Below are 14,412 nucleotides of genomic sequence, written 5' to 3'. Positions count from 1 at the left end.
ATTAATTGATTTTATGTTTCTCTTTATTTCATGTTCCATAAGATTCTGATCATTTCTTTAGTTTACCAGACAAGTGTTCTGGACTTTTCTTACTGTCTCCAGAAAAGTATTCTGGAACTTTCCCTTCTGTATAAAAGCAGAAGATTTGTCTGTCACTGTGTTCTGAGTTCAGAGTTGAGTTAATTAATTAGTTTAGTTCTACTTATTTGTGTCATTGAGTTCCACACTAGACATTATCTATGTGACAATATGATTGACCAAAGCTGATTTCAGAAAAAGGAGTGATGCATCTAAAATTCAATTTTTGTCCAGAATAATGAATATAAACTGTTAAAGGATCTTAAAATTGGTATGTTAAGGTGAATAAAATTAATCATCCATGAATATGAACAACATTATTTTTCAGTTGCATCAAGTTTCAGTAGGAATGAGGCATTATTAAATGTTTGTAAAAAGACCACACAGTTAATTTATGTAAGTCTTTACAAACGTACTTGAATTACTTTATTTTTTTCTAATTGTTAAAATGTATCAATTTAAAATTGTTTAGATTTTTAAAGCTATAGCTTGGCAAATATGAATTTTTGATGTATAATTATGAGAAAGAAATATAGTATTATTAATCCAATAAAATATTGCTATAAAGATAATGTTGGAAATACAGTTACAAAAAATTTCCAAATGAGAAAAAAAAGTATTTTTTTTTTAAATATGAATGTTGCTTTATCATGATTTATATAATTATTGTTTTTCAGACCACAATAGTGCTTTTAAATCAAATAATTTTTTTACTCGAAATCCAGAGGAACTATGTGGAACTTTTATTACTACATCTTTGGTAAAAAGTTCTAGAGGTTTAGGATTCACTATTGTTGGTGGTGGAAGTGGCACTGTTGGTGAAGAATTTTTGCAAATAAAAGATGTTGTGCCAAATGGTCCAGCTTGGTGTAATGGTAAATTACTTACAGGTAATGAATTATTTATGTATTTTGGTACATTTTTGGGAATTTTTTTTTTTGATGAAATGACTGCAAATTAACTAATAATAAAGTTTTTCTATTAAGATTATGGGGAAATTATTGACTTGTGTTTGCTGGATTTAACTATTAAAATAAAACAAAATTATAAAAAAAAATATAAATTTTTATTTATAAGCCTAAGCATTTTTTAAAAATCATTCATGCACTTCAATGAATTGGAACATCAATTTTTCTATTGATTTTTATTTAATCTTAATTTAAATTACGTATTTGTTGTTCCTTCTATTGTATTATAATTTTTTAATATATTTTTAAATATAGCAGTGATTTTAACATTTTCTGCATTTTTATCTTCAAGTTAAATGTTCAGTACTTTTTAAAAACTTATAACCTTTTCATGGTTTTTTTTAGGTGATGTTCTTGTAAGAGTTAATGGTGAATGTGTTCTTGGATATACACATGAGAACATCATTGCATTATTCCAAACAATACCAGCAGGTGAAGTTGTGCAGTTAGAAGTTTGTCGTGGTTATCCTTTACCATTTGATCCTAGTGATCCAAACACTGAGATTGTTACAACTGTTGCAGTCTCCCTTGCAAACAGCAGTCTTCCAAACAACCCAAATGTATATTCTTTTAAATCAGAGAATTGCCATTTACCTAACAAGTTGACAGATAATTGTGCCAAACCTACAGATTCTATGACACGAGCTGTTAAATCCATGCCTGATTTAAGCTCTAAGTTATCTGATGTGTATCATCCATCCAGAAATAACAGTGCTGGACTTTTGAATCCATTTGTAGAAGATATGCCAAATCATGCATCAATTAGTGTTCATTCTAGTTTTGCTATGCCAGAATTTTTAACTGTTGAGATTATCAAAGGAGCTGCTGGATTTGGATTTACAATTGCTGATAGCTCATATGGCCAGAAGGTAAGTTGAATTATATTTTAAGATTTCTTTACTATTTCCTTACTATTGTTAAAAATTCAATTGCTTCTAATATAGAATTTCATTTAAAGATAAATTGGCAATTATAAAATTGTGTTGTCATTTGGCATCTAAACTAGTATTTTCTGCTTGCTTATTATCTATATCCTCAAATGCATGTATTATCATAACAGAAACATTTTTTTGCTTATGCAATATCATTTTTATCCAAAAATGCTGATGCTCCCACAATTAGAAAAATAAGTAGTCAGATGAAGCAGTGATTAAAAATAAATTGAAGGAAATTAAATTTAAACTAATCATTCAGAAAATTTTGATGGTAGATTTTAAGTCTGTAAGATTTTGTTACCAACTTTCAAAATGATTTGTACATAAATCCGTTAAGTACAAATAGCTCCTTCATGATAATGTGGAAAGTATTGGTTAGTATATTTCTTTAATATAAATGAAATATATATATATATATATATATATATATATATATATATATATATATATATATATATAAATTCTCTGATCAAAAGTGCAAAATGGCCGTAAAAAGAAATGGAATATTTATAGAAAATAAGTTATAGATTAAAATTCTTCCTTATATATAAAAGCATACTCTGACTGCTAACAGCAAATCTCACCATTATATGTTTTTAAGTTTTGAATCAATTGTATTAAAATGTTGTTGAGATTGATTGCATCACTTCTCTTAATAATTTTACATTTTTATAGAACATCTATTATATCTTAAAAGGTTTATTTTCATATTATAGTGTTAAAAAAACTTAGAAAAATAAAATATTACTAGTATTTTCATTTAATGAATACTTTTGCTCATGTAGGTGAAGAAAATCCTTGACAGACCTAGATGTAAGCAATTACAAGAAAACGATCTCTTGTGTGCAATTAATGGCCATGATGTCCGAGCACTTCCACATACAGATGTTGTTCAACTTTTGAAAGACTGCCCATGTAATGAGGCAGCTGAAATCATAGTTCAAAGGGGCGGATTCTTTTCTCCAGCAAGAAATAAAGGAAGATCCAAGGTCTGATTTATGTTAATGTCAGTTTGAATTTTGTCTTTAATTTATAATTTTATTTACATGTTTATGAGCCACTTTGATCATAGATTACAATTTTTCCATTTACTCATAATTCAAAATACTGTACTGTGAATTTTGGTTTTAAAAAAATAGTAAGAATATAGTTAAACATATAGCCTCCAACAGCTATGGAATTTTTTTAATTGCTAAATAAATTAGAAGAAAGCTACAGAATTACGATTATACAGTGAAAAAATACAGAAAACTACTAAAACACATAAATGTATACATTTTTTTTCCATATTAAATATAGAAAAACCACAAAAAATGCACCCTTTCCTGGAATCTATTCACAGCAATGTAGATAGGGAAAGTATTTTTAACATGAAGGGGGGGGGGCAGAATTGTGTTCCAGCAGCCAACTGGAGTTGCTTCTCATAACAAAAATGAATCTTTGACTTTATTATGATGTTAAATTGAGGAATGATGACTTAAATAATGTAAAAGTGCTTGCCATTTAGTGTAACAAACTTGTAAATGTCTAATAAATAATATTAATTTATTTTGATCAATAAAACCATATTGTTTGATTTAAAAAAATCATTTCACTTGCATATTTAATCATTAAAGGCCTATTAAGTAATTTTGCAATAATGTTTGAGTATATTTGTTTTAACTAATTAAAATTCTTTGGAAAAATATATTCTTCAATAATTTGTTGATACTACATTATATGTAATATATTGGTAAGAAGTATTATTGATGACTGGATAAGTAGTGTTGAAGGATATGTAAGCATGTTAATTTTGTAAGTGTTTGAATCCACTTTTTCTATTTTTAGTGTTATTTTCTAAAATATCGAATTCACATTCATTTATATATCTGCATATATAAAGCACTAATGTACATGACACAGGAATAGCCCTTAATGCATATTGTTTTATTGCAACAGCTAAATATAAATAAATCAGTATATGAACATTTTGTACCATTTCACTGAACATTGTTGTAGCTACACTTAATTAAATACTTTGCTAATTAATGAAGCTGAAAAATATTATTAGAAATGCTCTGGATAAGACTCACAAAAACTTCTATTTGCTCAGAGGAAAGAAAATAATAATTCTTGATACTATCATGAGGTAGTTGATAAACCAGGAAGCAGGCATCAAACAAAGTTAAATATAGTACAAAAATAGGTTTAACCATTTGTAGATTGGTAATTGCTATGATTTACCTATAGAAAATGATTATCATATCTTCCAAAACTATTCTCTCTCAAAAATGTTTATATATATATAATCTTAAAACTCAAAAAATTATATTTTAAATGATATCAGTTTTAATTCTGTGCTATGTTTCCTTTATTTTAATTTTTGTAATGTTATACACAATTTGTGACAATTTTTAATGTTATTCATGCAGTGTTATAATTGAAATTCAGCCATTGTTTAATGTTATTCAAATTCAGCCATCAAAATATTCAGCTGCATGCTTTTGCCAACTTTAAAAATTAAGATTAAGAAATGATTTCTTTGGACATGAATTCTGAGGTAGGATTTTTACTTCCACTTTTATTTTATTTTTATTGTAGGCACACTTTTTAATTCGTATACATTATAATTTGTTTTTTCTTATTCAATTATATTCATGTTTCTTTATTCTTATCAAACAACAATGTGAAATTTTAAAGAAATATACATTCCAACTTAATATTTAACAACCCCAAAAATTTCATAATTTGGATGGACAAAGTGGTCGCCAAAAGTGGCTTGTTTTGTAAAAATTCATTGGAATATAGATTCTATTTTGTCAAAACATGGTTTGCTATTTTTGAATTTTAGGTCCTTAAGAGTTGATAGATATTAGCTTGAAATAATTGGTCATTTGCAGTGTTTAAAAAGAATAGTTATATCAAAGGGATAATTTGAGCATTGTGTAACTTTTGAATTCTTTTCGTTTAATTTTTCTGTGGATTTTTCAATTTCTATTTAATGGTCTTTTTTATTGTTGAATATTTAGATTTTAATTTATTTTCTAGTACTTAAACTATAAGAACTTTATTTTGAAAATTACTGTTGATGGCCTTTCACATTCCAATACTTTTATAATAGTAATAAAATTTTGACTGAATGAATATTTTTTATATCTATAGATAATACGTACAATAGAAATGTATGTAAGTAGAAACACTTGACTTTTCTCTAGTTTGGTTATTTTCTCAGTTTGTAATTTTGATCATTGCAACAGTTAAGTCATTATTTTGTAATAGTTTCATTGCAAGTTTATTTATCTTCAATGGCAGATTTACTGATAGTTGTGTGGAACATCTTTAATAATTTTTATTATCTTTATGTTTAAAGTCAACTTAAAATGCACCCATTGAATTTACGATGTTTCTTCAGTGTTTATCTTTAGTTTGAACTTGCAATGGCATGTGTAATGTTTTGGCTTAAAATATCATTTTATCATGTGAGACCATGATGTTGTTTTGGTTAGGTTGTTTTGAAGCACGAAATCGCATTGGCAATGAATCAAGCATAAATGGAAATTTTTATCATCATCTTTTAATCGCATATATTTTTTTACCTGCTTTTACCAGCATTATGTTATTATTATGTATGCTTCTTTGACAGCAGATGCGTTTTTAAAAAATTGACATAGAACTATGACATCGTAGCTGTTATTTCATTTCAAAATCGGTTGAGCTCCAAAATTTTGTTTGCCAGTTAAAAAAGTTGAAAATGAAAGTTAAAAAATTTTATATATATATATATATATATACAGGGTGGTTATAATTAAAGTGCAAGTGTTTGAAGGACTGTAAAAAAAAAAAAAAAAAAACTATTTAGAGTATGTTGAAGAATTTGATATATGTTATATTTACAACAGGAAAAAATGAATTACACAATAAAATTTTTTATTTTTTTGCAATAAATGGCACTGTAGAGCATTAAAACGTTGTTATGTCAAAATGAATACCACTTCAATTTTAAAACCATTATGATGATAAAAGTCATGTATCTTTAAGTGATAGCCATGACTTTGTCAAAGGTAGAACATGCTCTGTTAGTAAAATATTATTATCAAAAGAATAGCAATTATAGTTCTGCTTTGAAAGAATATTGCCATCTTACAAATTTGGAAAAAGGACTGATGTCTGTGAATGGTTTAAAGAAAATGATTAATAAATTTGAAGCTATTGCTTCCCTGGAACTAGAGGATGAAGATCTGTAAATAAGGAAATTGTGGAATAGATTAGTGAAGCAATTGATTACAGCAACCTGTAAGTGCTAGAAATATAGCAAAGACTTAATAAAAACCATGGGTGACCCTACGCAAAGATGCTGCATTTTAAGACGCTATCTGCATAAAATTAAAATTTTGCTGCACTTGCAACCAGGCGATCCACAACAAAGAATTGATTTTACCAACTTCATTCTTGCCAAAATTGATGAAGACGAATCATGAATTCGAAAGATTTTGTGGTCTGATGTAGCGCATTTTACTTTATCTTGACAAGTCAACACCATAACTGTAAGATATGGCTCTCATCCAACCTGCATACTGTTTTTGGGAAACTCTTACATTCAACATTTGTTATAGTTTGGTGTGGTATGCCTGCTGACTTTATTGGTCCATTTTCTTTCGAAATTCTTACACCAACATGGCTAGTTTCACTGCACTGTAGCACGCACTAGTTACACTCAAATTTTAGAAAGTAATGTTATCCCTGCTTTGCAAGACAGAAACTGCCTCGATTCAACAATATCCACACAAGATGGAGCACCACCTCACATTGTTCATTGTGTTACACAACTGCTTCACCGAACTTTTAACTAGGATCGTATAGTTAGCAGATGTTTTCAAAACGTGTGGGCACCTCGTCACCTGATTTGAATCCTTATGAATTTTGGCTGTGGGAATATTTAAAAGATAGTGTCTACAAGGACAAACTTAACTCTGTTATTGCTTTATAAAGCAGCATTACTAGACATGTCCTAGAAATTCAACAGGAAATATTAGGTGCTACTATGGATCATGCTGTCTTGCATCTACAGCATTTGATAGGACTTGAAGGATGCCATATTGAACAAATATTGTGATACATTACACATTTCATATTTTAACAAAGAAAAATTTTATAATTACAATGTATAAAATATTGTCATTAAAAAGCACCACCTATGACAAAAGAACTAATTTTTTAAATTGTGTAATTCATTTCCCTAGGTTTTAAATATAATATATACAAAATTTCTTCAACATACTCCAAGTAGTTTTACTTTTACAGTCCTTCAAACACTTGTACTTTAATTATAACCACCCTGTATATGTGTATATATATATATATAATATAGGGATAGAGACTGATAGGGAAGTCTTGTGATTGTTTCAAACCAGTTTAAACTGGTTAATGACTTAAATTAATTAAGACAAATAATGACTTAAATTAATTAAGACAAATAATGACTTAAAAATAATAATGTTCTCGCATGATAATTTGAAATTTGCAATTGTAGATTTCATTAAAAAATTTTTTATGTTTCATTTATTTAATTTCACTGACAACATATTTGTAAAAAAATTGTTGAATTTAATATATTGAGCAACTTTTATTGCTTTTCAAGAAGCAAGAGCAAAGTATAAATACAGCTGCAACAAGTTCAATGAATATTTTATTTCTTTTTATATGTTAGTCTCTTTTTAATACTCTATTATGTATTTATTAATTTCAAAGTTTTCTTTTTAAAATGCGTCAATGTACATTTCTTTTTAGCTTTGCTCTTTCGGAATACAAATTTTTGAACTTTTAATTGTATAATATGTAGAATTCATTTCCCTCCCATTTTAATCATTACTGTAACATCAAATTTAATTTTGTTGCTATGTGATTTTTGTATGTCAATATCCATTTTGAAAGAATAATCTGAAATGTTTTCCCAGACATTTCAAAAAATCATTCACCTCAGAAGTTTATATTCAGTGCAGTTCATGTAACTTCCTTTACAGATAATGGTAAAAGAGAAAATCTGAGAACTATTGACATTAACTTAGAAACTCCATTCATTTCCCATTTGACCAATTTTATGTTGTATGTTCTAGAATGGGAACTCCAAGTAATTTGTAAATACATTTGCCAAATGGTGAGATTAAAATTGCCATTTATCCAAAAGTTTAAGATTAGTAATTAATTGGATTGTGAAGGCTTAAGGAATTAAAAACAAGAATTTGAAATCTATATCTTAAAAGTATGTTTGTTTTATATTTTCTTCCATGCATATAAAACTGGGCAGAGAGGTATATGCAGTGACTAGTATCTACAGTTGCATCAGGCATTTTAATGAAAATCTATAAAATACCTTACTAAACTATTTTTACTTAATACTAAAATTAAATTGTCATTGGTGTATATTTCGTCATTTCTTCTGCTACACCCAATCAAAAAATGCCATTTCATTATTAAGAATGATTAAACTGAGTATATTTAAATATTTATTGAGTTCAAACTCAAAAAAGCGGTAAAAAAAAAAAAAAAAGCGAAAATTGCTTTTTCTATTTACACACTTCTTCTATATTTTCTTCCTTATTTAATAAAAATTTTTAATTAGCAAATTTTCTTGAAATTTAATAAAATGTATATGTAAGTGTAATAAAATAAAATGTATATGTAAATGTTTATTAAAAATTGTTTAAGTTTTAAATAGCTTTTACTAATAAATAGCTGCATGTTAGTGTAATTCAATATGGAGTTAAATGATTTAAAATAGCAAAAAGAGAAAATTCTAAGAAAGTTTCCTATTAATTTTTTTTTTTTTTTTTTCAGCGCTTGAGTGAAGAAGTAGCACAATATAACTCAGGAACTTTGATTCATTCTCCATCTTTCAACAATTCCCACCTACGGCTGAGTGAGTGAATTTCTTTCTTTTCTTTATTTAAAAATTGCATGAAATAGTTTTTTATTATTTTGCCTTTTTCCCTCTTCTTGGGGATTAAGCCTTTAGAAACTTAAAATAATTATTTTTTGGGGAAAAGAATTATTTTTTAGAAATATAGTTTTCAGTATACTAAGTATAATTTAATTTTTTTCTATTCTGTAATTAACTATTCAACAAATTTTAATTGATTGCAATAAAGGAAAAGAAACAGTTCCTTTTATTGATTCACACTTCATATTTCAATGAAATTTCATCAGCTATGAAACTTAGATATGAATGACTCTCTTGATTAATCATGATTCTTTTTGCATAACAAGTTAAACGGCATAATAAATCTTGATACTGTGTAATTTTCTATTTTTTCATACACATACTAATGTAGTTACTATGTGTTAGATAGTAAATATAGGATAAAATATATAGAAAACCTTATCTTTATAATGCAGTTAAAAAAATGTGCATACTTCATAATTTTTGCAATTCTAATAACAGTATTGTTTTTTTTTTCTGTTATAGTGATCTTTATGTATAATTTTACAGATGGGAAAACTAATGGCTCTTCGTACAGAAGTAAGACACCAACAGCAGAACTCTACAGTTCTAGAGATAAGGAGCCAGTCATGGTAGCAAGACCTAAGACTCCACTTGTGGATACAAGAAACTGGTCAATGTCTTCATCAGAACAGCAAAATAATAATGGAAACAAATTTATGCCAAATTCAGATCATGAAGAGAACCCTTTATATAATGCAACATCTACTGATTACAGCATTTCCAATCGGGATTTATTAGAATGCAGTCCAGAAAGGCACGGAAATCCTTCCTGGTATTCAGACCAAGGACGAGGTCGGGACTGGCATAATCACAATTATAGGGACTCTTCACATCTCAATGAAGAAGATGATAGCTTTTCAAAAACTTTTGTGAATAATCCTCTATCTGATAATGCTCAACAAAGTTTTACTCTGGGACTTCTTTCAAGAAGCACATCTCATGAAACTCCGCGAAAGCCGTCCATTGAAACTAACAAATATTTTAATAACTATGATTCTTGGAGAGATATGCATCGTCATGATTCAAATGTAAACAATTTCATGTTTCAACCTCTTTCAAATGGGAATAACTCTGGATTATTTAACAATTCATTGTTTTCCTTGAATGAAGACAGGTTTTCCAACAGAAATTCAAATAGCAATTTCATGCATAATCAGTCTTTTTATTCATCAAATGTACCAACGTATCATATGCAGAGCCTGTCTCTTTCTAATGTTGGTAGTTCAGGTATTTCCTCAATAAAAGATTCTTTGCAGTATAATGATATGTATAGCAACACAATGCAGAAACATTTTCCAATTTCAACCTCATCAAACACTTCCAGACTAGACCCACTTATTCCTCGGAAGCATGGGACATCTTTCGAACATGAACAGCCAATGCCGTATTTCAGCAATGATTATAGAAATGCATATCAAAATTCTTTGTATAAAGTAGATGAATCGAAAGAAAATTGTATTAATTATATCGATTTGACTGTTACATTGCACAGACAAGAGAATGGATTTGGATTTAGGATTATAGGTGGTACAGAAGAAGGTTCTCAGGTAGAGATTTTTGTTTTAAATTTAACATAAAAGGAATTACAATGAAATGGTATACTTGAAATTGTTTGTAATGAAAAATATTTTTATTTTGAATTTGTCATCTATTAATGAAAAATGTATGACATTTTTTATTAATTTGATATAATATTTAGATTTAATGATATGTTATAAATTTCATGTGCAATTATGATTATTTTATCATGAAATCTTCATTAAAATCTTCTACATTTAAAATATTTTTACTTATGTTTATTAATAACTAAGATGATAAATTCATTAAATCAATTGTTAATGGCTAATTGGTATAAACATCATAATTGAAAAAGTTAAATTTTCTTATAAGTACTTTATTAATTGTCAAAAAGCATATAAGTGGATACTTTTTTAAAATGTGAAAGGTGCTTTTATATAAATAATAATGCCCAAATAATAATCATGCCAAATAATAATTATTGTAACATTATTTTCAAAAAAAAAAAAAAAATGAGAATATCAGTTGCATTTTTAACTCTTGTAGTGTCTCAAAAAATTGCAGATGGTTTCTGAAAACTCCCAAAGGCTAATTTTCTTCGTAAATTACTACTAATTTTTAATGACTGATGCAAAATGGAATTAAACATTATAAACGATGACTGGAAAGCAAATAATAGCTTAAAATATTCATAATATTTTCATTCACTTGGAATGGTACAACACTAAATATAAAACAATCTTTTCAATATATGAAAACACAATTTCTAACTAATATAAAAATTAGTGAATGGTCATAAAATATTAAAGAATTTTTTTAATGTGTTTATATGCTTGAAATGAAGGAAATTTGTTAATCTTTAACACTTCGAAAATAATTGTATTTAAAAATTATACTAAAAAAATAAATTTAGATTTAGAGTGATGAGCCTGAATGTTGAGTTTCAAAATCATAACTGTTATAATATTAATTTGTCTCTATTTTGAAAATTGAGGAATTTCCAAATCTTATTGTTATAAGAAATTAAAGTATTACAAAGATTAAAGTTTTCTGATTTGTGTGTTGATAAACAATATGAATAGAGGGTATCCTAATAGAAGAAAAATTGTTTCATTCTTAAGCATGCCAGTGTGCGTGCATTTTTCTATTGCATCTTTCATGAGTAAATTTGGCAAACAGTTCTGAGACATGACTAGTTAAAAGTCAGTCTAGTTTATCATGCATCTTCTATGTTGGTTAATATATATATATATATATATATATATATATATATATATATATATATATATATATATATATATATATATATATATATATATATATATATAGTGTTTGCATAATTGAAGGTTATCTTAAATTGAACAAGTGAAAATGTTTATTTTCTAAGTATTAATTTTTTTTTTTTGCATTAATTTTTGGTACAAGTAGCAATTTTTTAATATAGTTAAGAATGTATTGTATGATAAATAAAAAAGTGAAATAAAATCATTCTCAAGATATCAGATGCATCTGGAAAAAAAGTCAAGGAAATGTGTTATAAAACTTGAAAATACCAGGGCAAATCAAACAGCAGAAATAATGGCCATCTTTGTTATAAAAGAAGAGAAAGAATATATATCTTTATTTTCTTCTAACTTTGTCAGCATAACTTGTTTGATTCTTCCTACTATATGTAAACTGCAAAGAAAGAGTTAAAACATAGTTTGAGGTACAAGGTCCCAAAATTAAACATTTTTCTGAAAATACCATCGAATCTTATGTTGTAACAAAGTATTAGATGTAATGAATGCAGATCAGATCTTAACAAATTGCTTTATGCCTTTATCAAACTTTTGAAAATATAATATTCTTAAATATTAAGGCTAAATTGTTAATCTGGTTATTAAATAAAATTTTGTTGAATATAAGAAAAAGCTGGTTAATTTTGTTATAAAGATCTTGATAATTACAATAATCTTGTAGGTTGCTGTTGGTCATATTGTACCAGGAGGAGCTGCTGATTTAGATGGAACATTAAAGTCTGGTGATGAAATAGTTGGAGTTAATGGTCAGAGTGTTCTGAATTCGCCTCATCATCATGTTGTGCAGTTAATGAGTGCTGCAGCTGAAAATGGAAACGTAACTTTAAATATTCGGAGACCATTATTTACCCCAGGTGCTTTTGCTTTATTCATCAGTTTTCATTTTGATTTGTGGATCTATTTTTCTAATATTGTAATAATTTTAAAATACTAAAAAATATTGATGATAATTCATTAATATTGTTATGTAGAGATAATTTTTTACAAAGTTGTCATTGTCACCTGGCAAAAGTCTGCCTTTCACTTTTTTTTATAATTTGAAGTAAATTTATTATCATTAAATAAGGAGTCTTTGTTTTGGCAATTTATTGTTTTTCAACATTTCAGTATGGTATTTTATTAAAAGCATGAGTCTTTCTAACATAAAAAAAAAGAAAAAAAAAGATGGAGAATGTTTTAAATATGAATCATGATCTACTACATGATTCATTTTAATTAATAAGCATTACACCAATTCAGACAGATTTTCAGAACACAGAAATGCTAGTTTTATTTTAATAAAAATGTTTAATAGTATTTGAGAATACTATTGAATTTAATATTTGAGGTTATTATTAAATATATTTTTGTTTAATTTGAATTGTCACATTAAAATAAGTTTACATGCCTGCAGTTAAATAATAATAATAATTTGGAGATGCTCAAACAATTATGGCTTATAAATCATATTTGTTTGTTTGAAATGTTTTTAAAAAATCAATAAATTTAATTCTATTAATTTTGTATTATAACACTGTATATTTCTTATCTTTAGATTATAAAATGTTAGTTATAATCTGTGGATGCAAGAAAAGAGAATTTATTGCAAATATTGAAGAGAAATCAGTAAACAAGGGTTGAAAAACCTCTGCTATATTTACAAATCTTATATGGAAAAAAAAAAAAAAAAAAAAAAAAACTTAGTCTTTTTTTCTTTTTTCCCTTCCTTACTTCTAGTTTTTGTAATTCATAGAAATGTAATTTAATTATTTTTTACTATAATTTTTTTTATAGAAAACTCCAATTCCTCTTCAAAACCAATTAATGTTACTGGTCCTTATGACGTGACTGTCACAAGGAATGCAAATGAAGGATTTGGATTTGTAATTATATCATCTAAAAGCAAATCTGGTTCAACCATAGGTAAAATTAAATTACTTTTGTCATCATCTTAAAATTTTATTTTTAAAATTTATTTTACTTTTGATTTCTGTTTGTAAAAAAGGGTTTTGAAATTTTGCTTTTTCATAAAAAGTTATTGGTGTTACAGAAAATATGACATGGATTCTTTTTAGATTTGTCAGTAAAAACAGTTATGAAAAACTTTGATTTAAAAGGTTTCTCAAAGATTCATAAATAATTTTTTAAAATTTAATTTTGCTTCATTTGACATTAATTGTCTATTTTCGAAATTTTGCATCACAGCAACATTTTTATGATAGAAAGAAATTAAAGTACATTCAAGGCATCTTGAAATAAATTCATGTAAATATTTTGGGTATGGGTTTATATAACTGTTTTCTGTTTCATTATGCTGAATTCTGTTTATTGTACCTTACTTCTAGATAAAATTTTATTTATTAATCATAAATATAATCTTTGTTCTGCTTTATATTTATTATTTGTACTGACATATCCTTAAGGTTTGACAGTCTGTGTAGAACCTTTATCTGAAGCAGTATCAAATTCTTGATTTTTGATCTCTCTTTTCATTAATCACTTAGAATTATTAATTTTGTGAGTGATTTGATTTAAAAATTACAATGAATTAAAATTGATTCTTATTTCTATTGAATATCCTTTTATGTATTGTTATCATCGATGTAGAATGGATGTAATAGAAGAAAATACGGATGACGTTATAGTTAATCAGG

General features: G+C 26.6%; 1 protein-coding gene across 6 annotated transcripts in view; it reads left to right on the top strand.

Moving 5' to 3' along the window:
• LOC129966801 (membrane-associated guanylate kinase, WW and PDZ domain-containing protein 1-like) overlaps positions 1-14,412 on the top strand; it is a 70,917-nt gene that overhangs the window by 36,093 nt on the left and 20,412 nt on the right. For 5 of the 6 annotated variants that reach the window (XM_056081373.1, XM_056081372.1, XM_056081371.1 and 2 more), the window contains 7 exons: positions 756-968; positions 1,392-1,915; positions 2,767-2,970; positions 8,795-8,876; positions 9,447-10,507; positions 12,441-12,633; positions 13,553-13,681. In XM_056081373.1, coding sequence (XP_055937348.1) covers positions 756-968; positions 1,392-1,915; positions 2,767-2,970; positions 8,795-8,876; positions 9,447-10,507; positions 12,441-12,633; positions 13,553-13,681 — 2,406 coding nt within the window. The remainder of the gene's footprint in view (positions 1-755; positions 969-1,391; positions 1,916-2,766; positions 2,971-8,794; positions 8,877-9,446; positions 10,508-12,440; positions 12,634-13,552; positions 13,682-14,412) is intronic. The other variant, XM_056081368.1, reaches the window with a different exon arrangement.

The sequence above is a fragment of the Argiope bruennichi genome, chromosome 4 (genome assembly GCF_947563725.1).
Source record: "Argiope bruennichi chromosome 4, qqArgBrue1.1, whole genome shotgun sequence".
In the NCBI taxonomy this organism is placed as follows: domain Eukaryota; kingdom Metazoa; phylum Arthropoda; class Arachnida; order Araneae; family Araneidae; genus Argiope; species Argiope bruennichi.
This window is presented reverse-complemented; position numbering and strand designations above follow the sequence as displayed.